This window comes from Oenanthe melanoleuca, chromosome 17 (genome assembly GCF_029582105.1).
Source record: "Oenanthe melanoleuca isolate GR-GAL-2019-014 chromosome 17, OMel1.0, whole genome shotgun sequence".
NCBI lineage: Eukaryota > Metazoa > Chordata > Aves > Passeriformes > Muscicapidae > Oenanthe > Oenanthe melanoleuca.
The window spans coordinates 4,281,109-4,308,315 of NC_079350.1; the positions used below are offsets into that span (position 1 = coordinate 4,281,109).

The 27,207-nt window shown below is 48.1% G+C and overlaps 2 protein-coding genes across 2 annotated transcripts; both read right to left on the minus strand.

Moving 5' to 3' along the window:
• Window positions 1-1,954: 1,954 nt before the first annotated feature.
• Window positions 1,955-11,807, minus strand: LOC130260278 (bile salt-activated lipase-like). The gene is made up of 12 exons (XM_056505527.1): window positions 11,677-11,807; window positions 6,241-7,369; window positions 5,815-5,965; window positions 5,459-5,581; window positions 4,921-5,118; window positions 4,694-4,824; window positions 4,165-4,272; window positions 3,829-3,946; window positions 3,375-3,561; window positions 2,928-3,131; window positions 2,617-2,814; window positions 1,955-2,200 (listed from the first exon to the last, which is right to left on the minus strand). The coding sequence occupies exons 2-12, from the start codon at window positions 6,304-6,306 to the stop codon at window positions 1,996-1,998; spliced, it is 1,689 nt and encodes a 562-aa protein (XP_056361502.1). The 5' UTR covers window positions 6,307-7,369; window positions 11,677-11,807; the 3' UTR covers window positions 1,955-1,995.
• A 3,206-nt stretch (window positions 11,808-15,013) lies between these two features.
• Window positions 15,014-26,239, minus strand: GFI1B (growth factor independent 1B transcriptional repressor). Its single transcript, XM_056505528.1, has 7 exons — window positions 25,969-26,239; window positions 21,011-21,139; window positions 19,541-19,687; window positions 18,764-19,026; window positions 18,381-18,518; window positions 17,768-17,933; window positions 15,014-17,337 (listed from the first exon to the last, which is right to left on the minus strand). The coding sequence occupies exons 2-7, from the start codon at window positions 21,123-21,125 to the stop codon at window positions 17,159-17,161; spliced, it is 1,008 nt and encodes a 335-aa protein (XP_056361503.1). The 5' UTR covers window positions 21,126-21,139; window positions 25,969-26,239; the 3' UTR covers window positions 15,014-17,158.
• Between the last annotated feature and the right edge of the window lie 968 nt (window positions 26,240-27,207).

Below are 27,207 nucleotides of genomic sequence, written 5' to 3' on the forward strand. Positions count from 1 at the left end.
CCTTCCTTCTCCTATGTCTGTGGTTCGTGGCAGCTGCTCTTTGTCATCTTCATTGCTTGTTGTGTTTGTCAGAGAGAGAAGGGAATGGACAAACAATAAAATGGATACAAGCAACAGCTTTGAAATTTCTCCCTAACAGAAAACGCATCTGTCAGTGTGCAGTGCTTTCCCACATTTAATCACAGAGCTGGTAGAGCATCTGTTGATAAGAGAAGCAAAGAAGGAAAGGATTCATGTGCATTTTATGGTGAAATGAGAATCTTCACAGGAACATGCAAAGTGGAGTTTGTGTTCCAGATTTCTAAAAACAGACTCAGCCAGGTGAGCAATGGGTTGGTTTAACTTTGGCCCAACCTCCCTTGATCACACACTGGAACCATAAAAGACTCTCATGGCACCTCTGAACAAAGAAAATTCATATTTAAATAAACCCCAAATTTTCAAAACTACATCCATTTGCACACTGACAGAGGAGCTCTGCCCTGGGTGGTGAAAAACCCTCCAGCACTTGGGACTGATGTGTATGAAATGTGTTGGAAAGGTGAAATGTGTTGGAAAGGTGAAATGTGTTGGAAAGCCTTCTCCCTCTGCATTTGTTCTCCTGGAGCACCTGCAGCTACTCAGTGGATCAGGGGCAAAGCAAGAGGGAACTGCAGGTACCAACTCAATCTAGAAATTTCTTTTTCTTTAAAAAGTGCCAGTGAAGGTCAGCAATGAGAAAATGAAAGATGTTTCTTGTGGGAGATCTCCCAGGTTGTTCTTCTGGCAAAGGCAATTGTGGCCAGGAGGACACAGGAGCACATGGCATCAACCCTGGGAAACCCTGCCCTTGGCTCCAGCCCTCGGAAGCAGGCAGGAGGATTGTTCTACTGCAGAGGTTCTCTGACCCTGGCTCTCTCCAGGATTGGGCTCCCCATCCTCCAGCCTTTCTGCATGGAGAACCTTGACACACACACCAGGGTCCCATCTCCAGTGACACCCTGTGCTCTCCTCCCACCTTCCACAGCACAGTCCCAGCATCCCACAGGGTACCAGGGTCTGGACAGGCCAGGTCTAGTGTATGGTGTGTGGATGGGAACATGTGGTGGACAAGGTTTGTGGAAAGTTGTGCTCCTTGTCCTGCCCTGCTCAGAGCTGCAGCTCCTCAGCCCAATCCAGCCCAACTTCTGCCCTGAAACCAGCAGGGAATCACCACCCCTCTCACTATAAGGCTAGGAAGCAGCAAAGAACACAGCAGCAAAACTTCTTTCAGGTAGTAAAAAAGAGTGATTTATTGAAAAGTCATGGCATTTATATAAGGAAGATTGTGAAAAACAAAGTAGAAAAGACTCATTGGTCAAAGAAAGCAACACCTCTTTGAAAACATGCTTTCTGCAAAATATTATGAGACACATGGCTCAGTGGTTAATACCAGGTGGCTATTTGTGGTTTTTTTTTTCTTCCCTTGTTTTGTCTCCTAGAAAAATTCCCAGCCTCAGAAAGATTCAAGTTGGAGCTGAGAAAAGTCAGCAGTCTGGGAAAAAACTAGATTAGGCTCCTCCACGAGCCTTCAGCAGTGTCCACACACCCCCATGGATTTATTCTGGCCTATCGGCTCCTGAGCAATGTCAGTGCAAACAACAGGTCAGGACTGGTTTGCATTCATCTGTTGCAACTCTAGGATCTGGCTGGCAGTAGCAGGAACCTTGATGGTAACACAGGGAAATCCAGAGGACAGGCCAGGGCTGGGGCTGTCCTGCCTGGGCTCACAGGGCAATGAGGGAAAACAACCCCAGGGCCAGCAGCTGCCAGAGCAGGGAGAGACTGGACCCCTGCTGCCAGCAGCTTCCCTGGGACATTGGGGTGTCACAGCAGGGGAACACACATTGCCCACACAATGGATGTCCTTTCCTGCCTGACCTTAATATTGGCAAGAAAACTGTGTCATGGCAAACAAAATGAGAACCAGAGTCACTCAGTTACATGCAAGGCTTTAATGAATTATCTTGAAAAGGTTCAGAACAGTAACTCTGACTGGGAGATGTTGGCAACCTGTGGCAGCTTCAGATAGTCTGAGTTCCAGAAGGAGACATACTGTGATCTCAGGTCCTGTTTCACAGAGTTCTTGCTCATCTTGTTGTTGATATCCAGGTAGTACTTGCCCTTGCTGGTGTAGGCTGGCCAGGAAACGGGCACATCTGAATTCCCTTTGTTGGGATCACTGGGGAAAAAGGAGGCACAGAAGCTCACGTTTACCAGGGCAGCTTGGGGATGCAGTTTAAGTGTGTGACTATGCACAGTGTTTGACACAGGGACAATAGGAATTCTGCCTCCCAGGAGTCTCCTCCTTCGATTCTCACTAGCATCATCCCTAGCTCCACTCACGGACTTAGATCCTGCCTGAACACCAGGATTCAGGAGTAAACCTCATCAAGTGGAAACAGAGATCATAAGTCATGAAAATACCTCTGCCCTCCCCAAGTGTGGTAAGGATGAGAACACAGAGCAAACTCCAGCCCTGTGAGACACAGAGCCCTGCTCACAACACAAACACAGAGAACTTCTGGGAATGATCCTGAAAAGTTACTGGGAAAAACCAGCAGCCTGAAGGGCTGCATCAAGCCCCAAATCACTCACCCAGTCCTGGCAAAATTGGTCCAGTAAGCAATCATGGCCTTTGAGACAGTCCTGTGCTTGGGCAGGTAGCCCAGGGGGGTGGCAAAGGGCTTCCCAAACACGTACTGCAGGTCATCAGCATGGTCTGCCCCCACCCAGCTGGGGTAGACGGGCATGCGGGATGGCTGGGAGAACACGTAGCTGTAGGTCTTGCCACTCCTGGGAAAGAGAAGAGCCTGGCTGAGCTGCTGTGAGGGGACAGCAGAGCCCTCTTCAGGCACTCCTCAGCCCCCAGGCTGGCTTTGGGCTCCTGCCAGGGCTGAGCTGCTCACTTGGCATTCTGCACGTGCAGGTCCAGTGCCTTCTGAGTGGGGATCAGGAAGATGTAGTCAGTCATCAGCTCCACCACTGTCTTCTTCACAACCTCCTGCGAGGGTTTCTCACCCCAGCTCTGTGTGTAGATGTTGTAGGTGGCGTTGGCTCCAGCCTCGCCCCTGTCCACGGTGAGGCCTTTGATCAATTTGTACACCTCGTCCCTGGAATGACAAGTGATATGAATTCATTACTGACCAGCAGCCTCAGGCAGGGCAGGGCTCTTGCCTGGTCCTTTCTCCTCAAGGCTCTGGACTCGGCAACAAAAGGCCTGAGCAGCCAAGTTCACAGTGACATCCTGCTTTGAAGGCCATGCCTTGTGCACTCCAGTCTAACTCTGTGGGCTTTGGGAGCTGCATTAAGAGCAGATGTCTCCTGTTGAGGGTCTAAGGGCACGAGCCACTCACGCAGTGACTTTCACCAGCGGGCGGTTGATGGCCGGTAAATCCACACCGGCAAAGAAGTGCCCGTCCATGTCATTGACCCCGGCCACGTAGTCGATGTCGGCAGCATTGGCAAAGAGGTTCTCTGGCACGTCTGGGAGGAAATCCCCATCAACCACAGGAGAGAGGGCCAGGGTGTGCACCAGGGGCACTGCAGGAGACAGGAGGGGAGTCTGTTAGGTGGTGAGGAAACAGAGATGTGTGGTCTGGCATATCCCAAGAACAGGCTTAGGTGAGCAGTGTTCATCTGGTGAAATGTGTATCTGTCTACAAAAATGCGACTGCAAGAGCTCTCCTTAAAGTCCCTTTTCTGAAGAGCACAAGCATCATCTCAACACACCTGGCAGTTGACAAAGTGGCCAGGAGCCTGGGGAGCCCATGGTGGCTGATGGACCACATCATGGGCTGGGGGACTTACTGGGCAGGTTGGTGAGCTGCAGGTGGTAAGCCAGGGTCAAGGTTTTGGGGTCAGAGCTGCGCAGGCAGTTGGCCAAGATGGTGGTGTTTTCTGTGGAGCAGCCCACCTTTTCTCCAAGCTGCAGGAGAAGAGAGAGAGAAACATCCAGGCATGAGCTCCAAGAGCCAAGGGTTATTCTTGTGGAGGCAAAACTGTGGGGTGGTTTCAATCTCCAAGCAGTGACTTTCCACAGCTCTGTTGGGCACAGCTCCTCTCCAATCCCTTCCTAGCCATGCCCTCCCCTAGGGAATTGCTCATTTGGTTCTTATAGTTTTCCAGGCACGATTTACACGTTACCTTTTTGGCCCAGAGGAGCGGGTCCCTCTGGATGGCCCAGCTGCAGAGCCCGACACCGCTCTGGCTGATGGCTCTCTTGAACAGGCCCTTGTTCTTTGGGGACAGTGTCTGGGGAGAAAACAGAAACAAGAGGGCTTTGGGTACAGACTCCTCAAGAGACCATGGCATGCCAAATGAGGTGGATGGCCTTGCAGGTTGTGCACCTGTCCCAGGGAAACTGCCAGGTGTTGTGGTGTTCAACAGCGTAGGAGCTGCAGATAAAAAGTGAGATGATGAGAAGAGGAGCAGGGGAGGGGGACATGGCAAGTAAAGGCTGTTCCTTCACAGGACACGTGGCTGCAGAGGTGGGGCTGATGAAGCTGGAGAAGGAGGAGCAGCTACAAAGCACTGAGGCTGAGCATGGCTGTCCTGGCCAGGGCAGCACGTTAATGAGGCAACAGGTGGGGAGGAAAGCAGGTGAGTGCCAAGGGGTCCCTCTCTCTGACTGGCAGAGAAGGGGCTCTGATCAGAACCAACAAGGACAATTCACCTGCAGGGAGACACTGGTGGCACCGGCCGATTCCCCAAAGATGGTGATGTTGTCTGGGTCACCCCCAAAGGCCTTGATGTTCCTCTTCACCCAGGCAATGGCCATGTGCTGGTCCTTGAGCCCGTAGTTCCCTGAGGGACAGACATCACCCCCCAGTGAGCAGGGGCACGGCAGAACTGTCGAACTGGGCCCCTGGCCAGGGCTCCGAGAGGGATCAGCCCCGGTACCTGGCAGGTTTTCGTCCCCGGTGCTCAGGAAGCCCAGCGGCCCCAGGCGGTAGTTGACGGTCACCACGATGACGTTGCCCCGCACGGCGATCTCCTCCCCATCGTACAGGTAGTTGTCCAGGAAATTGGCGCCCTGGCTGCCTCCCACCAGGAAAGCGCCGCCGTAAATGAAAACCATCACAGGCAGCTTGGTAGAGACTGGGAGGAGAGGAGCAGGAGCAGAGTGAGCCCCCACTGCAGGAGCTGCACGGTGCTGCCCCTGCATCCCCTCACTCCCTCCCTGAGCACTGCTCCACCTGCCCTGTGCAGGACTTGATGCTCTGCAAGAAAATAAATCCTTGCTCTGCTCTAAGGGGCTGAGCCTCCCAACAGGGTGAAGGTGAGGGACATTGTCTGACACAGTTTCCACCTTTCCCCCTGAAAATCACTGCTCAGCACCTGCCCACTGTGGAACACAACTGCTGAGAGAGGCTCCAGCACAATCTGTGCACACAAGGCAGGGGGGAATGCCCTGCCCAGGTCCCTGCCCAGCACATACTCTGCCTCCTCCCTTGAGGGATCCAGATGTTCAGGTAGAGACAGTCCTCACTCCCACGGATGTCAGTCTGTGTCAGCGTCATCTGCACACAGCGTGGTTTGAATTTCTTTGTTTCCAGTGTTCCTGAGAGGAGAAAGAGAAGATAGCATGTCCTAATTAAGGGCATCAGCTCCATTCTCTGATTGCAAGGTGTCTGCTCACCCATCCTTTCCTCTCTGAGCCCAGTGCAGTAGCAGAAATCCTCCCCAGCCATTGTGAGCAATCTGAGTAATGTGTTGTACCATTTCCCATGAGATTAAAGAGAAGGATGTGAAAATCAAACCTAATACCAAGTTCATTCAAAAGTTGGATCTTACCATCCCAGCCAGGATGAGGTTCAGGGTCTTGCAGAGTCTTTGTGGGGGCAGCAAAGGGAATCCCTCTGAAGATGTCAACGTAGCTCCCAAAGAGTCCCAGTTTCTTATTCTCACCTTTCACAAATCCTCCCTCGGTGAGCACCACACCCAGCTGCAGGTGGTACCATGGAGAAGAGAAAATCCATTACTGTGTCCTTCATTACTCTGGTTTCCCACATTGCCACATATTCACATCCCACCCTCCCCATCCTTGCCCTTGGTGCCTTGTGGAAAGCCCACAGGAGCCCTGGAGCTGTGCCTGTGCAGGTGTCCTGCAGGCGTCCTTTGGAGCAGACAGGCAGCAGCAATTGTCCCACAGTCCCAAAGAGAAATGGCAGAAGGAGAAAACCTTCAGCCTCAGGGTGCAAAGCCAGCCTTTGTACTTACGGTGGCAGCCCAGGCTACCCCGAGGTAGGAGCACAGGGCCAAGGCCAGGATGTACCAGCGAGCCATGGTGAGGCCAGTGCTGAGCAGACTGTCCCAGCTGGAGAGCTGTGCTTATATAGCCAGGGGTGCAGGTGTGTGCCAATGCCATGGGGCAGGCCTGGCTGGGAGCTGAAGCAGGGCAGCCTCCACACCCTTGTCCTTCAGTAGCCTGAGGCCAGTCCATGGCTGAGGCAGAAGGGCATGGCTGTGTGAGAGCCCTGCAGGTGCTGCTTGCCTGGGCTGGAGGCCAAACCTCCCCAGGTATCTTTTCTGTTTTCCACGTGGCCACCATCCTGATCAGACTGCACTTCCTACACTGAGAGAAATTTGGGAATGCAACTTCTCTATTATTCTTCCTCTCTGGTGTATTACCAGCTCATTTGGATGTTTGCCTCTCTCTTGGGAGCTTGTTGAGCTTCCTAGAGGACTCATTAGGCAGTTATTATGATAATATATACACCCATTTATCCACAGCATTGGTGCAGAATTTCTTCCAGGTCTGGAGAGCAGCATCCAGTGGTTTAGTTGAGATTTCTTAATCCCAAAGATGGCATTGTGTGGGTGACAGGTCCTGCCGAGGCAAATTAGTTTGTCACCCCAAAACTGGGAACTCTAGGAAACTCTCTCTAGGAAACAGGGAAGGGATCAGGTTTGCACTCTGCCTGTGGCTCATACAGACATGGGACTGTCACTGGATCATGTGAAAATGAAGTTTGTGCTCCAGATTCCAGAAGAGAAATGACTTAGCTGAGTGACCAATGTTTCATTTAGCTTTGGCCTAGGGGCAATGCAGAAGGAAAATGCCTTTAAGATTTTTTTTTTTTTTTTTTTAAGTGCATATGAAGGCCAACAGTGAGAAAATGAAAGATGTTTCCTGTGGGAGATTTCCCACATTGATCTTCTGGCAAAGCCAATTGGAGTCAGTGGGGACACAGGAACATATGGCATTGATTCCTGGCTGAAAGCCAGATTTGCTGCACCCCAGGATGTGTGGGGTGTGCTGGGAGGGGCAGTGCTCTTCACCACATCCCCAGGTCCCCTCACTTCAAATGGACTTTTGCTGGAGTGGGCACTGCCAGGCAGTTTCTCCCTGTGAATAAAGCAGATAGGGATAAAGCAGTACAAGGCAGCAGCTTCAGCAGGTGAAGGTCTCCAGCCCATCTCCCCCCTGTTCCTGAGCTCTCCCTTCCCCATGGGGATCCAGCATGTGGGACATCTCTGCACAGCTCAGCCCTGTGTCCCCCACTGCTGTGGGGTCTTTGAGTCAGGGTTGGTGGCACATCTGTGTGTGTTTTACAGCTGCTGCTCTTCCTCCTGCTCATCCCAGCAAGGTGGGAACTGGGTGTGCTCCTCCTGTGAGAGTTCTGGCATGGGGTAGAAACAGAACCAGCCCCAAATACCCAGCCTCCCCCCCAAAAAATCATAAGCCTGGCTTAGAAGTTGTGATTTATAATAAGAACTGTTTTCAGCCTGTAGGGTGCAGCAGTAGCACATCTTGATGGAAACAAAGAATACCAGTTTGAAAGGGATCTCAAGGATCACCTGATCCAACCTCCCTTGGCAAAAGCCTGGTCTAGATATGACAGTCCAGCAGATCTGAGAAGCGTCTAGTGTTGGGGAATCCACCACTTCCCTGGGGAAATTATTCCAATGACTGATTGCTCTCACTGCAAAACTGTCCTCTAGGATCCAGTTGTAATCTCCCCAGGAGTAACTTGTACCCATTACCTCTCATTTTCTCCATGTGACCTCTCCTAAAGTGAGTCTCCATCTTCTCTGTAGCCACACTTTAAACATTTGAACTTGGTGATAAGTTCTCCCCTTTTCAGGTGGGCTGACATGGGAGTTCTGGAGCTCACCTGAGGGGAGACTTCCAGAGCTGTGAAAGCAGGTGGCAGCACAGCACAGGGAAATGCTTTAAAAGGAGACACGCCTGGGACTCTTTACACAGCAACAATAACCCAGGTGAGCTCGAGGGGAAAGCCTTTGTGTTGTGCTATGGTTCCTTCTTTTGTATTTCCTAGGGAAGGGCAGCAGTGTAAGTATGTACCCCAAAACCCTGTTCCCTCAGGGAACAGTTATGTTTGTGTATTCACAGTTCCTGAGCTCCCCTTCCTTCTGGGCTTACTTTTTGTGTTGTGTTTAATCCAGGGGAAGGCTGCATCTTTCTTATAGATACTGGAGCACTCACTGGGCTGAGAGATTCCCCAAATGTGGCATGAGGTCTCCATAAATTCTGAACACTTATTTTCCCTATGATTTCATGGTATTCTTGGAAGTCTGGGCACTGAGTGGAGTGGAATGCCATTAGAGGAACTAATACATCTCCTAGTTGAGGTCTGGTTGCAGTTTCTTTTTTTACTTTTTATTCTATAGAGCTGTTACACTGATCCTGTATTTCACCTCAAGCAGAAAACAAAACATTTATGGAAAAGGGCTATGATATAAAAATATGGTGCAGTGGCCAAAGCTGTCAGGAGTTAAAACATTACGTCCAACTGCCCTCTGCTAGTAGCTTGCATCCTTTTTTCCAGGAACAGTGACATTCAAAGTGCTGGCAAGGGGCTTCCAGATTATTGGAAGTCTTGGTTAGAGAGAGCAGAAACCCTTTCTGAAAATAGCTTTCTTAGGAGAACTGTGTTCCAGTGTAAACCAGAATGGACTGTTCAGTTCTCATCTATACCAGTAAAAATCCCTATCAGCCCTGTGCAATGCCCAGATAGTGGAGAGTAGAAAATGCTTCATTTCCTTCCACATTGTGTTCTCTACTCTTAGCAATGTTTCACAGGATTAAGTACCCAAACTACAACACTTTTTCCACTTTTTTTTTATTGCTCCCCTCAAAGAAACCTTGTCCTTATTGGGCATTTTCATCCTTGGCTCGTGTAACTTCAACTTTTATCTCCCTCCTTTGAGCCGCAGCTTTTCCCCGCTCATCTTTGTAATCTGACATTGTGATTTGTTCACTTGTGTGCTTGTTTTTCTCCTCGAAGAAGATTTGCTGAATCATTGGGGAGGAGGCAAGAGCTGTAAAAGCAGCTGGTGGCCAGTGATAAAACCATGGCCACATCCAGCCTTCATGGTTTGCAGGTGACAGCTCTTCAGTTGAAGGCTTGAGTTACATTCTCTTCTTAGCTAAGATTGCTGGGGACTTTGGGATTGAGGCAGAGAGGACAAGGAGGTGGTACCCCCAAAAGAGAAATTATTGATCCTGATGGCTACAAAGTTTGTGTTTCTGCAAAACTAATAATGATGCTATGAGAACTTGCAGGCTGGGGGCAAAATCCTGTTGTGCTCTTTTGAAATCACTACGTACTATGAGCTATTCAAATGCAAAGTATTATCTGTCTTGCTGAGTTCACCACCACCATGGTTGTGGCACTGTGCAGAAGGCACAGGCACATGGCTCTCTGACTTTCCAGCTGTTTCCCTGACTTTCAGGTAATATGAGAAACCTCAGCTGTCTCATGCACACTCAGTCTGAAACCCAAGGTCTTCTGCTGTGTCAGCTCTGCCTTTAAGAATATGAGTTTTGTGCTGATCTCATAAGTAACATTCAGAAATAAAGTCTTATCAATAGTACATGATACTTGTCCTAAGAGAAGAGTTTCAACTTGGTTCACAAGCAATACTGCAAAGTCCAGTTCACCTGAGTTCCATTTCTCATTGTCCTACTTAGTTCCATTTCTTGTTGTCCTATTCAAATTTGAGCAAATATTTTAAGAATGCAGAAAATGCAGATTGACAGATCCCAATGCAGAGACCTTGCTTTGCTTTATGGGGTTTTTGTGGGATTTTTCATGATGCCACTCCAGTGTATTGGTGTGCATTTGCAGGAATTCTCCCTTGCTCTTATCTGCAGATCTTGAAGCTGCTACAGGCTGGATCTAAATAAGGAGCTGGGGCAGGGATGTCTGACTGACACACTGCTTCACCATGTCCACGCTCTCAGGATGGGGCCCTTTCAGGAACAGGAATGCTCTGTCATCTCCAACTTCCTCTTCCTCAACTGAGACAAGAGATAACTGCTACTTTATAAAGAGAAAAAACCAGTGAACTTGACCACTGCTAAAAATCCCACCAAAGCTCCTAATATAGATGAGCCTGGGATGTAAGATAAAGTCCCATGGCTTTAAAATTATTCAAGAGGAAGGCAGAATCAATGGAGATGAGTTTTCAAACCCCTTGCTCCTCATGAGGAAGCCTTAAACATCAGAATTGTGTTGGCTGGTGCTGAATGTGGCTGTTGGAGCCCTTGATGCACAGAGGAATTAAATGGCTTAGAGGTTGCTCACGACCTGGAGAACTGTAGATTATGGGCTGGAGCAAAATCAGCTGTGAGAAACTCTGCCTGAGAGTGGTGCAGAAACCACAGGGCTGTGACTCAACTCATGTAACTTTAGATGCCTGCAGATACTGGGCTCCCTCTCTTCAGGGAGAGAAGTAGGTGCATACAAGGCAAGACTTCAGCCCTGATTTAGATATGTGCTTTAAGAGCAGAAAAATAGTTTCCTACATAGGTTTCTTATCAAAAAGGGAGCTTTTGAGTCACCAGGTAACAGCAGAGATCTCCTGACCTACTGCTGAAGGTGTCCTGCCTCATATCCCATGGAGAGCTGGGGACAGGACTGCACCCAGGCAGCCAAGGATGAGCACATCCTCCCAGCACAGGGGCAGGGCTGCATCTCAGTAAAATCCCCAGATACACTCAGGACCCAAGACATCAGCCTGAACCAAAGGTGGTGGGGTGCAGGATGAGGGCTATCCATATGGTCTGGATGAGCAGTGACCTGATAACAGCGTGGTCTGGCAGGCTAAAGAAACGTGTTAAAGCTGTAGGTGTGACACTGGTTCATCCTGCATGACCCAGCTTCACCAGGGAGACCAAGCAGAGGATGTGCCCTGCAGGAATCTCTCATTCCCCTCCCTGTCATGGCTGAGGTGTTTGCACAAGGAGCTTGCACATGTCCAGGAGACCTCATCCAAACACAGGAGGGTGTCCCTGGCATGATCTTCAGCTGTGTTGATTTGGTTATTGCTGCCCTAGGAGAGGATGTGAAGGCGTGTTTGCTGGCTCATGCTTTTGCAGCTCAAATGAAAACAGTCAGGATTTCCCCCCTTCTATTCACTCAGGGTTTTTTACAATTTTTCAGAGACAGAGAAATTATCTGTACACCGAACCTTAGTGACTGGTGCAACTGTGAAGTGGTAGATCCTTGTCCCAAACCTCAGGGGAGAAGCTGCTCTGGGCACTGAAGAGGAGCAGCTTGCTCAGTAAGCATTGGAATTGCTTGTTGTAAATCTGACTCTCACACTGGGCAGTGCTGTAAGAAAACCTTCCCCATGCACTCCCTCAGGTCCCAATATTCACGTTTGCAGCTCCCAGGCTGCACTTACCCAGGTTATTTGCATGGATGGGGGCTCCCTGAGTGGCACAGGCAAAGGCTGACAGGCCTTTCCTGCCAATCTGTCTGTTGCTCAGATGAAGTGGTTGGAAAGTGCTCACTCTCCAGTTCCCTCTTTGGCTCAGGCACTCTGATAAGGCCTGGGCTGTCCTATCTTGCCCTGGGAGCTGTTCCTCCTCCCTAACAGGCTCCCTTCCCTGGCTGACAGTTAGCAGCCGGCAGTGCTTGATAAACTTATCAGACCAAAGCTGAGCTCAGTGCACGCTCAGCTCCTCCCCAGCCCCAGATTTCACCATTCCTTAGGACTCTCTGCCTGCCTTGCTGGCTGGTGCTGTGAACACAGATCCCCCTTGGGCCCACAGGTCAAAATCAGCCCAAGGAGCAGATTGAGAAGTGCTCAGATTGAAGCAGCACATTCAGAGTGAAGGCATTGAGTGGGATGTTTACAGCATCCACATCCAGCTCTGTCTCTCTCCCTGCAATATTATTAATGAGTCAAATGCTCTTGCCTGGTTTATCCTCCCTGTGTTGCTGTTCACCCTGTTCCTCTGCTGGTTTTGAGTTTAGTGGGTTTACTGCAGGGTCTGCCTGCCTGTAGGATTCTGAGCTCTGGGATGAGGGTGCTTTGCTGGATTCAGCTCCTATCACTGTTATTGGTGTCGCAGTCGGTCTGGGCAGTCCAGCCCCATCAAGGCTCCATTGTGTGAGGTGCTGGATGTGCAAGATAAGGAGGAGCAGTCTCATTCCTGACTATCTTACCGTTGAAATAAACAAGTGAGATGAAGGGGAGAGGGGGAATGATTATCCTCCTCTCACAGATGGGGTGAAGAGCTGAGAGCTTCACAGTGTGCTGAGCAACTTTAGAAACCCAGCACTCAACTCTAGCCCAAGGTCATGCAGGAAATGTGTGGCAGATCTTAAGTCTCAGTTTGAAGTTGCAGCCTTAAGATCAGTGTGTGTCCATGGTGACTGTTAGTTTTAAGATGGTGGGCCAGGAATTCTGCAGGGATCTGTGTTTTCTTACTTCTCATCCAGCACAGAGATTCACTATCCCTGAATAATTTTTGTGTAGCTGTTCTGGGTTGCCTTCTCTGAGTGGATGTGCTATTTCAGGTGAAATGGGGGGAAATCTCTGCTTTGTGAGCAGATTAAGTGTTTTTAAAAGGGTTTGTGATGTACTTTTAAAATTATTATTCCGTACCAGCTTTGCAGGATGAGCTCCATATCCCATCCCATGTTAGGCCCTTAATGGCAGGCAGGAGTGTTTTCCCTGTGCAAGGAAATGTGCATGCAGCTATTTCTGGGAGGCTGCTCCACACCTTCAAGTTTCCTTTTGTGTGTTCTGCTGGGCTGGAATTAAACTGCTGCTGTGTCTGCATCACCTGTGACTGGGGAACAACCTGCTGTGAGGACAAGGGACTTTGTTCTTATCTTTTTTCACTGAAAACCCTTACTTATGATGTCTAAAGTGGGAAGCAAGGGGATGCAGCAAATAACTTTAACCAGTAGAACCTGCACCCAACTGGAGTCTAATTCTTCCCTGTCCTTTCTCTCAGTTCATTTGGGGTTTCCCTAACAACACAAGAAAGCTTCAGGATCTGGCCTCCCCCAGGACTGCACTCTGTGAGGTTATTACAACCTGAAGATAAGCTCCAGCCTAATGCTGTGCTAGCTGGGAACACCCCTCTGCTTCCTGCAGGTGTCCCTTGGCTCTGTCCTCATTAGGAAGACAGATTCATCCCGTGTCCAAATTGAAATCCACCCTTAATCATAGCTCTTCTGGGCTGCTGCTCTCAGTGCCTCAAGGCTGTCTGGAAGACACAGAGGCACCTCTCTCCTCCTGACAGATGCCCGGGGTTAGTGCTTTGCATGTCCCTCATTTGCTAAACAAAACAACCCAGAGACCAGGATTTTTTTCCCCTAGCAATAAAGGGAAGAAGGTGTGAAGGGCACTGGGGAAGTACAGGATACAGAGCAGGCTCAAAGAGAGGCAAAAACAATCAGCTCTCTCTTCAGCCACAAAGATTAGTTGAGATTTTGCTTTTTGCTATCTGTTTCCTTGACTGACTGACCAGAATGTTTGTGATGCAAGGGGAGGAGGTGGGAAAGGGTTTGTACCAGAGTGATCAGAACTGAGGAGGATTTGCATGTTTAGAGAGCAAGGCCAGGTGTGTTTGGAGTTGGTGACAGCCATGGCCCAGTCCTGGCAGGTTCTGAGCATCCTTGGGTACATATGGTGTAAATTCAGCAGCTCCAAGGATCCTGGCAGCCCTTTGCCTGCTCTTTGTAGCAGGTCTGCCCACGGCTGCTGTTGTGCTGGGAGGGAAGAAGGGGCAGTGGGACTCTGCCTTGCTCTTCCATAGGCCTCAAGCAATGCCAGGGCTTGGGCATTAGGTGATCTTGAAGTGGCAACTCATTACTCAAGGGGAAGAAACTGTAATGTCTTAGTGGAAAACACTGCAAGTTAATTCCCTGTCTTCCTCCTCCCTTTTGACACCTCCTGTCTCTGGCTGTTCTGTCTAGCAGGTGCCTTTGCCAGTGGCCCTCCTCCCCAGGCTGTGCCTCTGACATGCTGCTTGTGCCTGTGGGAGTGGGTCAGCCTGGATTCCCTGCACTGCTCTCATCACAGGTGTGTTCTCCAGAGCTCTGCAGCTGCACACTGCCTACAGCCATCCCAGTGTGCTCCTCCACTCACTGCCCATCCAGCCAAAGTCATCCCTGGATCTCCTGGGATGTGCTCCCCAGGCTCCTGACAAACACCAGGCTAAGTGTTAACAGCACCAGCTCTCTCCTGGCACTGCCTCCTGCAGTGTAGCTGCTCTTCAGGAATATCTGGGCTCGGTAGCCCACTCTGGAGTCCTGGGGAAACAGCAGACAGGACTGGGGTGATGTGTGCTGTGTCTGGAGGGAGGAGCTGTAGGAGCACACAGGAGAGAAGATCCCAGCTGTCCATTGCAGGTTATTGCTCCTCTGTATCAAAGGCAGGAATGAAAATCTAATGGATCTAATGGAAAATCTAATGGATTCTCCATGAGGCTTAAAAGAACCAGCTGTCTGGTCTGGTTTTATGAGTGGTCACAGCACTCTTGCCAATTGATGTGTGCCAGCACTTGACTCCAAATGGCTAAAATTGGGAAGCTTTACATGAGTCAGACCCCTGCTGTCCCCAGAGAAGTTTGTGCTGGTGTGTCTGTGTGGTTTGGGGCTGGAGGGTTTTGCTCCTGAGCAGTCCAGGAGCTGACACCCTCTTTGAATATTTCTGTTTGCAGATTAGTGGAGGACCAGGGGAATAACAAACACAGTTTGCATTTTGGGCAGTAATTTTAATAAGCTGAAATGACTTTACCTTTAGCAAGGCTTGTGCATGTGTGGGTGTTCACAGGTGTGTATGTGTAGGGCTGGGGACCAGTTCCATCACAGGTTATGCACCTTCCCCAGAATGGCTCAGGGAAGGTCAGCAGGATTTACTGGGGGCTTTGGCACTGTCTGCTGGACACACATTCTGTGTACCTGGTGTGGCCCTCTGCAGAGCTGGCTCTGGCTCTGTGGGGCTCTGCACCAATCTGTCTCCAGGATCAAAGTCTCTCTAATGGGAGCCCTTTCCTGCATGTGAATTTCCATCTTTATTCCCACTCAAACCATAAAGAGCAATCCTAGACTCTCTCCCTTCTCCTTTTTCACCCCATCCCCTCTGCCTGTGTCCCCAGAGTCAGGTATGAGCTGTTCTTTAAATGAGAGTTTTGAACATGAAATACACTGTGTTAGCCCAGTTACTGAGAAGGAACAGATTTATCAGATAAATCCCAGCAGGCCTGTACATGTCACTGTCTGGTATAGTGCAATAAAAATATACATTAGAATAAGTATAAATACATATTTACAGTGTACAAGTAAAGCCAGGAGTACAGACTCTGGGTTTGAGCTTCCAGGTACATAATGACTTAGAGATTAGACACAGCATTAAAGGGCCAAGTACATTTTAGGTCTTAGGAGAATAACTTGGGACTTACAGCAGTGGAACTGAGGGCAGTTCTCTCCTAGCAATACATGAATTTTCCACTTGGACCATTTTGTCTTTGCCCATGATGGCAGCCTTCCTTCATAAGCCTTTGGAGTGAAATGGCCACAGCCCATTCCCAGGTAATTCCCACTGGTGTCATTGTCCAAGGCTGTGTGCTCAGGGATGCAGTTATGGAGTGAGCCATGTGCTGCTACAATGCCCCAATTAACTGAAAACACTTGTCTGTGTTATAATAATGTTATAATAATACTTTGTCCTTCCTGTTAAGAACTCAGGGGACTCCACAAACCTGAGTGAATGGCCCCACGTCACCAGGAGGGGTGGAAAAACAAAAGCCCAGTGCAGTGACTTGTCAAAGGTTATAGAGAGAGAATTTGGCAGAGCTTGGAGGGGAACTGGTTCTTTACTTGCTCCAGTGCTTTGCTTCAACCCCTAGACCTGGCAAAAGGAGGAAATACCACTGCTTTCTTTGTGTAATATTTGTGAGGTACTTGCATGCTCTGCCAACATGTACAGGCTCATCACTTCCTCCTTGAGGAGAGTGCCTGGCAAGCAGAACTCTGGCCCTTGACATCGATATCCAGGGTCACTCCTGCCCATGCAGTGACTCAGGATTGCTCAGGACAGCTCTAAGCTGGCATGTCCAGCATGCAGGGAAATATTGTGGGACATACCAGCCCTGATTCCAAGAGCAGCCAGACTCTCCCATGGTACCAAGACATGGGGATTATTAGCTCCTGCCTGGTGCTGTGGTGTGGCTCTTCCTGGAGCCTGCTTGGGATCTCTGCAGTGTGATGTGTCTGAGGAATGTATTTAGAGACCCCTGTTATCTGCTAGGGATAGGAGCTGTTTCTTCAGTATTTTCCTCCCACTCCAAGCTAAAAATACAGCACAGTTAACTTGTCATTTGATCACAGTAAATGCTCTGCTGAAAGAAATTACTTTAAGGTGTCTGTTGGCAGAATTTATGGCCTGGGCAAGTCTCTGCAGAAGGCCTGTCCAGGTTGAACACAGCTGACTGAATGCAATCTATTTGCATGCCCTGGGCTTATCTTCCCAACCATCAGAGCAGAATATGGTTACAGCACCAGCTTGGCACAGATTGTTGCTGCCGCCAGCCCAGGAGTCCCCTCCTCCCCGCTGGGCAGCCTGACAAACTGGATTCTGCTCCTGGTGTAAATCCAGAGTAATAGTGACCTTGGAGGAATTCCTCTGGATTTACACTCGAGCAGGTGGTGTCAGATCTGGGCTGGTACCTGCTGCAATAGAAAAGTGAAAGTTCCCACAGGTTTCTTTGGGATGTGCATGGCCCTGTGCCAAACACCAAAGCCAATGCATCACTTGGCCAGTCCCCAGGGGAACACAGGGCACCGTGGGAGCTTTATGAGGTGGATGGAGGTGCTGGGGACAGTCTTCTTCCCTGGAGCATGAAGCAAAGACCTGGAGGCAGCCATCACTTGAGGCTGTGCTGGGTCTCCCGGTGCCTCCGCAGGTCCACCTTGCGCTGGAAGCCCTTGGCACAGAGCTCGCAGCTGAAGGGTTTGAAGCCGGTGTGCTTGCGGCTGTGGGTGATCAGGTTGGAGCTCTGGCTGAAGGCTTTGCCACACACCTGGCATTTGTGGGGCTTCTCCCCTGCAGGGCACAGAAAATGGTAAAAAAAACACCCTTTAACAGGTGAAGGAAGAGAGATAGAAATGCATTTCAGCAGTCAGACCTGCTTGGGCATCAGGGTGCTGCCATCACTCTCCTGGTGATGTCTGTGGATTGTGATCCAGCACCAGAGGGTGGGAAGAACCAGGGACAGTCCTCTCCAGCTGAGTGACCCATTCCCTGCATCCAGGGCTGGGTATAACCCCAACATGCACTAGGGGCTGGCCAATAACCACCTCCTTGTCAGGCAGGTGTGCTTCAGCCTCCTGCTGTCTCACCCCACATGGAATAACGAGTTTCCTGTGCCTCTGGACACTTATCCCCAGTCTAATACCTCCGTGTCTGGGGGCTGTGTACATGAGCATGATGGGCTCTAATTTTCATTTTCTCATTGGAATATTTTGCTGCTCACCTGTGTGGATGTACGTGTGTTTCTTCATGTCTGACTTCTGGTGGAAGCGCTTCCCGCAGTACTGGCAGGGGTAGGGCCGTGTGTCCGAGTGGATCAGGAGGTGAGTGGAGAGGGTGGAGGAACGTTTGAATGTCTTCCCACACATCTTGCACTCAAAGCTTCTTTCCTGTTGGGGAAGGAAAATCATGGGATGTCTGAGGCTGCAAGACATGTGACAGAGCTTGAAGAGTGATGAGAATTTTAGATTTGATAAGCAAATCTCCTTGGCTCGTGGACTGCTAATGCTGGGTGCAGCACAAAGGGAATGCAGGGAGGGTTAATTATGAAAATGGATCATATCTTGTGATCCAAATTCCTGCACCCTTTAGCAGGAGGTGAGGCATAGAAGAGCAGGCTAGCAATAATTCTCCCTTCCCTTCCAAGAAATTCTGAAGGGCAGTCTCAGATTTGTGAGACTAAGAGCTATGACCTGTGATTTTCAGAGCTCCTGTCCTTGTCACTGCATGCCACAGGAAAGGCATCACGTTTGTAACCTAGGAAGTGTCACTTCCTCTACAATGGATTAAGCAAGAGTTTAGGGCCAGAGCTGGTTCTCTGGAACCATGCCACCCACCTGGGAGTGGATGTTGGTGTGCTGCTCCAGGCTCACAGCGTGCCCAAAGGTTTTGCCGCACACTTCACAAGCAAAGGGACGGGTCCCGCTGTGAGACCTTCGGACATGGACCTCCAGTCCATGGGGAGTGGAGAACACCTGCAAAACAAAATCCCAGTGATTTTTCTGACATGAGGTGGCTCCATCTCCATGTCTGTTTCAAACTCCTTCTCTTGGTTTAATTCTGAACAGTAGCATTCCCAGTGCCTTGCTCTCCTGACTGTGGGCCCCGCTCTGAGCCACACTTTGGTGTGATCAAATGAAGAATGGGTTTCATGCTTCATGTGTGCAGTGAAAATCCCTCCAGGCCCTCCCCACCCCAGAGGTTCTCATCCCACACACACCTTGTTGCACTTCACACAGTGGAAGGTCTCCATGTCTGAGGAATAGTGCAGGCTGTAATCCAGGGGGGGCTCAGTGCTTGGCAGGAGGTGGCTCCCATACAGGCTCACGGGGTGCTCCAGCAGGGCTGACTGCATGCTGGAAGACATCTGCTGGTAGCTGTATGGCATGTGGAAAGCATCCCAGGAAAAGCCAGCTTTGTAGAAGGTTGGGGTGCTCACTGTGTTAGTGCAGTCCTTGATCTGCAGCCCTGGCATCGCCATCTCTGCATTTGCAAAGGAGAGGGAGAGGTGAGTGTCACACCATTGCCTGAAGTTGGGCACCTGTAAAAAACTTCCCTGTCTTGCCTGACCTTGGGAGTTGCAGTTGGCAACTTCTCCTTCATTCAAATCCTGATTCCCCAGGTAAAGTTCCTGTTGTGACTTTGATTTTAATCTGAGGTAATTTTATGGCAAACGGAATATTAAGGCCCGTGCTAGCCCTCTTTGGTGGGGTGTTTGAACAAGTATCCTGTGGGCAGCTGCCTTGATCCACATAGCACAGAGCTGCATTGAGATGGGGAAGTTCATTCATTGGGAATAACAGCACTATCCTTCATTCTTTCTGGTGTAGCCCAGAACTGTAAAGGGAAATACAGAATGTTCCTGATGAGCTCTGCCTGGGGTGAGTTTGACCATTGATGTCAAAATAAGAGCTCTCATTTACTGAAAATCTGGGCCCAGTTTTAGGGGCTCCTTAACCAGCTTGGCCCTGACCTCTTTTGCAATTGGGTAGCCAACCTTGAGCTGAAGGGCCTGGCAGCATCCTGCTCAGGTACTGGACAGGGACACTTTCTTCTTTCAGTTCAGGTGGGTCCTTTTCTTGTTTTGGAACTACACATCCCAGGTCCTGTTTCTTGATGTCCTCTGGTGTCCTGTCTCCTATGGCTGTAAAGAGCAGTGTCACAGTTATGTCACAGTTCTGTCACTCTTGCTGTTACAAGAAGACTCTGTTTAGGTGAGTTTTGTACTCATGTGTGAACACCTGCCTGGGCACAGCAGCCCATGCTCAATTCCCTGAGGAAGTGCAGAGTGATGCAATCAGCATTCAAGATCTGCCCATTGCTGAGGAAGGGAAATTCCAAGCAGGATGAGATGATAAGATCCTTGATACCTGATACACTTAGAGAAAATCAACCCTAGAATTATTCTGTAAGAATAATTTCCCTATTTAAAACCATTTCCGTTTGTGTGGGTAACTAACAATCACTAACTTATTAACCTCCCCACCCCTCTCCTGAGAGAGCTGGGTATTGTTAACCTGCATTTATGGACAGCCAAGTAGGGAAGCAGACAGGGGAGACAAGTCCTTATGCACCAAGCCTCATCTCCTCCTGCCCACACTCCCATTTATTTGTCCATGCTTGTCCCAGCCCTTAAAGACACCAACCAACCCTTGTTAAACTTTGTAGGAAGAATCTAAAATGGACAGAGGTCCAAATGTATCTTCTTTTTCCTGGAGATGGGACAGATCTGCTGAAGGACAGTATTTCTCTGTTGTCAAAACCTGTCACTGCACCAGAGACACAACAAATGGCCGAAGGATGATGGCAGGAATGGAAATTAAAATGCTACCTCCTTTCTTTTTTATCAAACTTATCTCAGGGCTAGACTCTAATTTGATAGCCAGGGCTAGAACAAAGGGTAAATTGATCCTAAATTTGAATAAAGAAAATTTGAATGGTGCCTGAAGGAAGAAGATAATTACCCTGGCCCTGCCACTGCTTGGATGGCTGTGGGAGAGCAGGAGCAGGAGCAGGGGGAGGACAGCAGGGATGGGCAGAACTGTGTTGGGTGGTGGTAGCACCAGGAAGAGATGGTAACACCCTGAGGTAGAGAAGATGCAGTGCTGAGGGAATGTGGGAACTGAACACAGAGGAAACTGGAGATGGAGATAGCAGAGTTGTGAGTTCGTAGCCTTTCCCAACTATTAGTGGCCTGAAGTAAGTCATTTTCCCCAAAAGTGACCAACTCCACACAGCATCTTATAGTTCAAATCTCCCCAGCAACCCAGCAGGAAACAAAGGGAGGATCAGTGTGGAGTTGGTGAAGAGAAAGGACACACAGTAAGGGATCAGCTTGCCCTTACACTGACATCCCTGTGTGGAAGCCCTTGGATGCACTTTAGGTCACTCCTGCTCCCTTAGCTGCCCACTGAATTATTGATTTACCTCAGTGTGTTCCTGCAAGCCAGGGGATGGATTGACTCACCAGTGAAGGCAGAGGTGACTGGACCCCAGGTGAGTACTGGCAGGTCATCTTCCACACAGCGGTGCTGGTGATAGGTGTGAGCCTTTTTGCTCTTCACCAAAAAGGAACGTGGCATCTTCCATTCACTTTCTGGGATGAAACACAGAAAAACTCCTGGTAAATCTCTGTGGCTTGGGGAGTAACCTCCCACTTGTTTCATAATAAGTGCACTCTGTAAAAATCACACTTCACAATCTACCCCAGGCTGAGGATTACAGAAAAAGAAACAGGGACAGGCTTAACCCAAGAGTTGTGTTACAGACCAAAACTGCCTGTGGAAGGCACATGTGAAGCCAGGACCTGTCTCTGGTAGTCCTACTCTGACTACAGGACAGGCTGCATCTCTGATCTCCTCCCTGACAGGACACACAGGGGAAACCACAGTTAGAGATCCCCACTGGAGAAAGTCTTGAGTGTTTGTGCTGCACCTGGAAGGGCTCAGTCCCAAGCCATGGCCTGGGCTCTACTGTGAAATTGTTACATAAAGAATAATGATAGAAATTACATCAGTAATAGGAGAGACAGGGAAATCCCTGCAGAGTGATGTGTGGAGAGTTCCCCTCTTGTTTGAGTAGTTGAAGTTCTGGCTGACAAACAACAGAGCAGAGGCAGAGCAGGAGGGCTGGGTGAGAAGTCACTTTTGGACCCAACTCAAACATTACAGACCGTTGAAATGGCGGGTTAGGGACAAACATAAAATGCTGAAATTTAATCATACCAAATTCTCTTGCCATGCATGTGTTATCTTTGCTACCCAGAACCCAGCCCACCCTGTGCCTGCTCCCTGGGGCTGGTAACTGCTCTGGTGGAGGCAGGGTGGCAACAGGGACAATGTTGTGTGCAGTAATATCAGCTGGTGCCTTATTTGCATGTGCATTTGCATTTTTCCTTGTAATTGTTTAGGATAGAGGCACTAAAAACAAATCTTGCTATATTTCATTTGAAAAGTCAGCATTTAAGTACTGGCTCTCTGTTGACTGGAAACTGTTATTAAGTTTTATTCCTTCCTGAGAACAGTTCAGTGGAACCTACTTGTTTACTAAAGAAAAAAACCCAAAATCCATAAAGTTTGCTCCTGTTAGGCAGGAGTGATATGAAATGTCTGTCCAAGGACAGAGGAGTCCTGGAATCCCAAAGAGGCAGGGATGGAAAGGTCTGTTCCCCAGAGTTCAGAAGTGCCTGTACTACTTCTAAATATAATTACAGAGCACAGTGGTGTTGTTTAAAGGTCTGAGGGCCACCTTTAAAGTGGTGCCTAAAGCTGTGGGATTCCCACAGCCAGGTCTGCTGGGGACAGGGGGATTGCCAGGGTGCCTCCAGCCCAGCTGCCTTTGGATATGCTGCTGTCTTTTTAAATCTGGCCCAGGATTCCCACTGTTCCAGCTATGATTTCAGGGATAACTCTTGTTGCCTCTAACCATTTTTTCTTCTGAAATGACTCACCTGTTTTTCTTCATCTTTTTTCCAAGAAATTTACGTGTAGCTTGAGATGAATAATAGAAAGCTGAGGCCAAGAGCACACTATTAATTTAATTTTAGAAAAAGGACAGAACAGCACTGAGGATGAACCAGAAGTAGGCCCTTGAGGGAAGGGGCACTGAAGTACACAGCTGCTTTTTGCTCTCCTGGAACTCTCAAATGAGGTTCATTCAAAGAGCTGTAAAGAGTCTCTGCCCAGTGAAAGGCTGCAGGCACAGCAGTAGTTCCAGCTCAGTGCAAGCACAGGGGTGTTCTGCATGGGTTATAACCCTCCAGCAGCTCTGCTCAGCCCCTGTCCCTCCCATTCCAGCAGCACTGCTGAGCTCCTGGTCAGCCCCAGCTGAGCTACCTGTGCACTGACCCAACCCTGCATTATAGACCTGTCCCAAGTCAAAGTGCTGCCTCAAACCCTTTAGACCTGGAATTTCCACTCCTATCACAGGGATTTTCCCATGTGGTGGGGCAGCACTGTGTCCACAATGGGGTGTATTCATGTCAGACATGGATTTCTCTGCCTGGATTAAGCAGCTCATTTCCCTGGGCTTCCTCCATGGTGGCAGTGGGTAACTGGAGGGTGAGAGCTGCATCCAGCTGTGCCTGCTGGAACAGCCACTGTCCCTGCCCCCAGGCTGGACAATCCTGGAGAATCCTGTGGCAGCAGCTGGGCAGCTCAGCCAGATAAACAAGAGGACTGGAGATGGCTTAAGCAGTCCAGCAAAGTTTTATGGCAGTGCCCACATGCCAAGTGCAGACAGCACAAGGTACAGCCTCTATTTTCTGGTGGTTGAAAGCAGATGTCCATGAATAAAAAGAATCTTTCTGGATGTGTTTGCCCCAGCCTGTGTAAAAGTCGAATTTGGTCCAGTATCCTGCCTGCTGATAAGGGCCACGACTGAGCACAACCATCTTCAATGGACTGAACGTTGCAAAAGGAAGTCACCTTCCCCCACCCCATTTTACAGAGAAAAAAAAAAAGGAACTGGGAGCCCAAAGCAGAGTTAATTAACAACTGCACTGGACTGGTTTTGTGATTCACACAACCAGGCTAGAGGAAAGCTACAAGCAGAGATTGTGGGAGGAAAAAGGACGTTTTTTCCTCGAAACTCCAGATTATCTATAGCAAGAGATCAGCTGCTCCTAATGGCTTACTGTATTTCCCAGGAAAAGCAGTGCTGTGGACAATGGACCCTGCACCCTGCTATGTTTTAGAGTTATTGAAGCTTCTGACAAAATTTAGCTTCAACCCTTTGCTGAAAATTAAACTTTCTTTTTTTGGAATCTGTTCATTTCAGCCCCTGGGGCAGCAGTTTCTTCCTGGAATGGTAAGTGCACAAGGGAATTTATTGCTTGGGCAGGAATGCCCATCCAAAATGGAAGTGTTCTGGCATTTTTGTTAATTCAATGTAGGCCATAAAACCAGTAGGTGGCTAGAACTGACATTCTTATTAGCCTGCCATTCATGCAACTGTATAATAATGTTATAATGTGCCTTGAGGAAAAGACAGCAGGAGCCAAGAAGAAAAAAGCAACTTCACTATTTTGGGTACCTCACCTGAAGCACCTTAGAAGGCTTTCTTTCACCAGTTATAAATTCCCCAGTCAGATCTGAAAGCAGATCCAGCATTGCATGTTCAAACTCAAAGTTCCTTCATCCTCAGTGATGCTTTTGGATAATTTTGCAGAGTATCCCAGGTAGTTTAGGGGTGGCTTCTGACTCCAGGATCCTCATTTTACTGGATCCTGTGTTCCTCATGAAACCCTAACTCTCACTTCACTGCACGACAGCTCTCAGCATCCAAACCCACAGGACTGTCCTTTGGTGTAATTTAGAGGAAATTCATGCTCTCAGTGAATTAGGTTATGAAGCCTTTGGTGGGGACAGGATTTGCAGGATTGTGCCATGCTGAATTTGCAGTGAAAGCTCCATTCTAAAGCTGACTGGCATTTTTCTCTAAATTCAAGTAATTCTGTTTTCAGATTTCCAAGGTTAATTGTAGAGACTGAAAGCTTTTCCTTGCTACACTCAGTGAAACATTAAATTTAAGCTGGCATTACAATGCTAGTACTCACTAGTAGCACATTGCACCACATCTTCAGGTAAGTTGATGAGCATACAAAGTTTTAGGCTAAAAAGGGCTTTTTCCTTTCCATTGCTTAATTTATATTACTTATATCTTAATATTGCCCTTTTCCTGCCTTTTTTCCCTTCTTTTTCTCTTCTTTAATTTTTCCAGAAAAAAAAAAAGCTTCCAAAACCACAGAATAGTTCCTCCTTCAAAAATCTACCTTTTTGAACAAAAAACATGCAAAGTAGAACACAATGTGTCTGTGGTTTAAGAGCCCAAATGAAATAAAATAAGAGGTTTTATGGATTCTTGACTCTTTATATTTAAATCAAATTTGAAAGAATTTCAGCTGTTTACAACAAAATCAAACATTTCTTCACTAGTCCATCTTGCAAAATCAAATGTACTTGGGGCAAGTAATTTAAAAGCAACTTTTTCATTGGAAAAACGAGCAGAACATTTTTAATTCTTGTGGTAAGGCTGGATAAATGGACATTATGGCAGGGGCAGCAACTTCTGGTGGGAATTCTGTCCAAGAAGTTAAACAGAAATGCTGCGACACCCAGAAAAAAATATTTAGTCTGTAATTGCAGCACTTGTTCTCTAGGAAGCTCACATAGCTCCCTGTGGTGTTGGGAATGCCACTGGCTTTGGGAAACTTTGCCTTAGGCTTCCATGGATGGAATTACACAGTGCAATCTCCCAAATTCCAGATCTCCTTAATGTACAGATGCAATTTCAATGTGAACTTGCAAATCATTAATCTAGAATCAATCTTGTGACATGAGAAGCATCTATAAATAGCTAATTCCATATGCTAAAATTTGTTAAGATTAATCAGTCTATATTTTAAAAGGGTGGAAAAATAATAAAAGATGGATTCAAAGCAAAAATCCTGAATGGGAGAGGAGTTGTCACCTACAAAAACTGGCACAGGTGATGGCAGCAGAGGTGTGCTGCTCTCTGAATGTAAAGGTCTGGCCCTATAAAAGAGCAATTAAAAGCAAAAACACAATTTGCCCTCTCCTCAATGGCAAAGTAAAAAACTCTTCAGCTCCTGCTGATAGACCTGGCTGGGACACAGGTACCTGAGACCATTGTCACATCTCTTATATTTTGTTCTATTACCATTTCCACGTGTGAAAGTGAAGTACATGGCATATAATTTCAAAAGGTTCAATTCAAATGAGTCAGGTGAACTATTACCATAAAGGAATCCTCAGGACAAGTGGCTTAGGCAGTGGAATATGTTATATATTTGCAGACACAAGCGAAGAAGGAGGAGGAAAAAAGCTTAGGAAAACATATCAGAAAAATGAAAAGAAAAAAAAAAAAAAAAGCAATTAAAAGTGTTTAAAAGAATAAATCAATCACCTGTTTGAGGGGCTTTGCTTTACTGGATTTGCCTTGAAATCTCCTGAGACAAGCAAGACGTCCTCTTCTCTCAGGACTCCTCTTCCACTTTTTCACTTGGTCGCAGTCGGCTGAAATAGATACTTCTCCTTTTTTCTCTCTGTTTTTTTCTTCCCCCTGTTCCCCTCCCTGATTTTTCAATCAGATTATTTGTGTCAAAATCTGGCGGTGAAGAAACAGCCAATAAGAGGCAGAGCCCAGAAAGTATTTGCTTATCAAAACTTCCCAGGACTTTGACAACTTGAAGAGAATTCACGATGCCCAGCTCGAAGCCCTGGGGGCAGCACCCTTCACTTTTGAGGGCAGCTTTGCCTTCTGCATGAATACTCCTCTGTCATATTGACAAAAAGCATGACACAGGAAATAATGTACTGAGCAGGCATTTGTTATGTTGTCTTTTCCTTAAAAAAAAATATTAAAAAAAGCCCTTAAGAAACCTGTATTTTTACACACATTCATCCCCTGCATCATATCTCTCACAAACAGACACACCATCTGTCTCACACACACACACACACACACTCACATACTTGGGGCTCATAAACAAAACCATCAAGCACATATGCACAGAATTATTTTATTCCAGAATGGATCTTTTATCTCTCCAATTTCCAAGGAAAAACGAATAAATACTTGCACGGTATAAGTGAAGAAGATGCGTGTTAATCACCCTTCATTTTCCCAGGCATATGTGTGTGCAATCCACACATATTTTAGGCATTGCTCTATCTATATACAGCTGTATGCAGGGTATAAATATAGATTTAAGAAAGCTCATTAAGCAAGCTCATTAACAACAGCTTTGCAAAAAGCTCTTCAAGAGCAATAATAAGAATTTGCACTTCTATCGATTGCCTTTCAAAAAAGGGTTTGAGAATGGGTTTGCAAATGTGAAATAATTGAGTGTCAGAGTAATGGCCCAGTGGAAGGAGGGAGGATGGAGCAAGGCAGAGTCCCCAGGTTGTTCTCTAGCACAGGTGGGAACAGGAGCTGGAGAACAGTTTTTTTATTTTAGAATCCTTGGGCATCACTCTTATTTGGAGACAAACAAGGAGAGCTGAAATCCCCAAATACCTGGGAGAGAGAGAAGGGGAGTAACTCCTTGATTCCACCAATTCTCTAGGTATGCCAATCCTTCTGGCTGTGCAGGTGCACAGTGGCATGAGCTGTGTGTGCCCTCAGATGTCCCCTTCTGTGCTC

What these genes read in the sequence shown, in the direction of transcription:
- GFI1B (XM_056505528.1), bottom strand. Translation starts at nt 21,125, where the DNA reads ATGCCACGTTCCTTTTTGGTGAAGAGCAAAAAGGCTCACACCTATCAC. An exon ending in AGTCACCTCTGCCTTCACTG is followed by an intron (nt 19,688 to 21,010) that starts GTGAGTCAATCC and finishes TGCTCTTTACAG; the next exon opens with CCATAGGAGACAGGACACCA. An exon ending in ACACACGTACATCCACACAG is followed by an intron (nt 17,338 to 17,767) that starts GTGAGCAGCAAA and finishes TGTGCCCTGCAG; the next exon opens with GGGAGAAGCCCCACAAATGC.
- LOC130260278 (XM_056505527.1), bottom strand. Translation starts at nt 6,306, where the DNA reads ATGGCTCGCTGGTACATCCTGGCCTTGGCCCTGTGCTCCTACCTCGGG. An exon ending in GGGTAGCCTGGGCTGCCACC is followed by an intron (nt 5,966 to 6,240) that starts GTAAGTACAAAG and finishes TACCACCTGCAG; the next exon opens with CTGGGTGTGGTGCTCACCGA. An exon ending in CCGCTGGTGAAAGTCACTGC is followed by an intron (nt 3,132 to 3,374) that starts GTGAGTGGCTCG and finishes TTGTCATTCCAG; the next exon opens with GGACGAGGTGTACAAATTGA.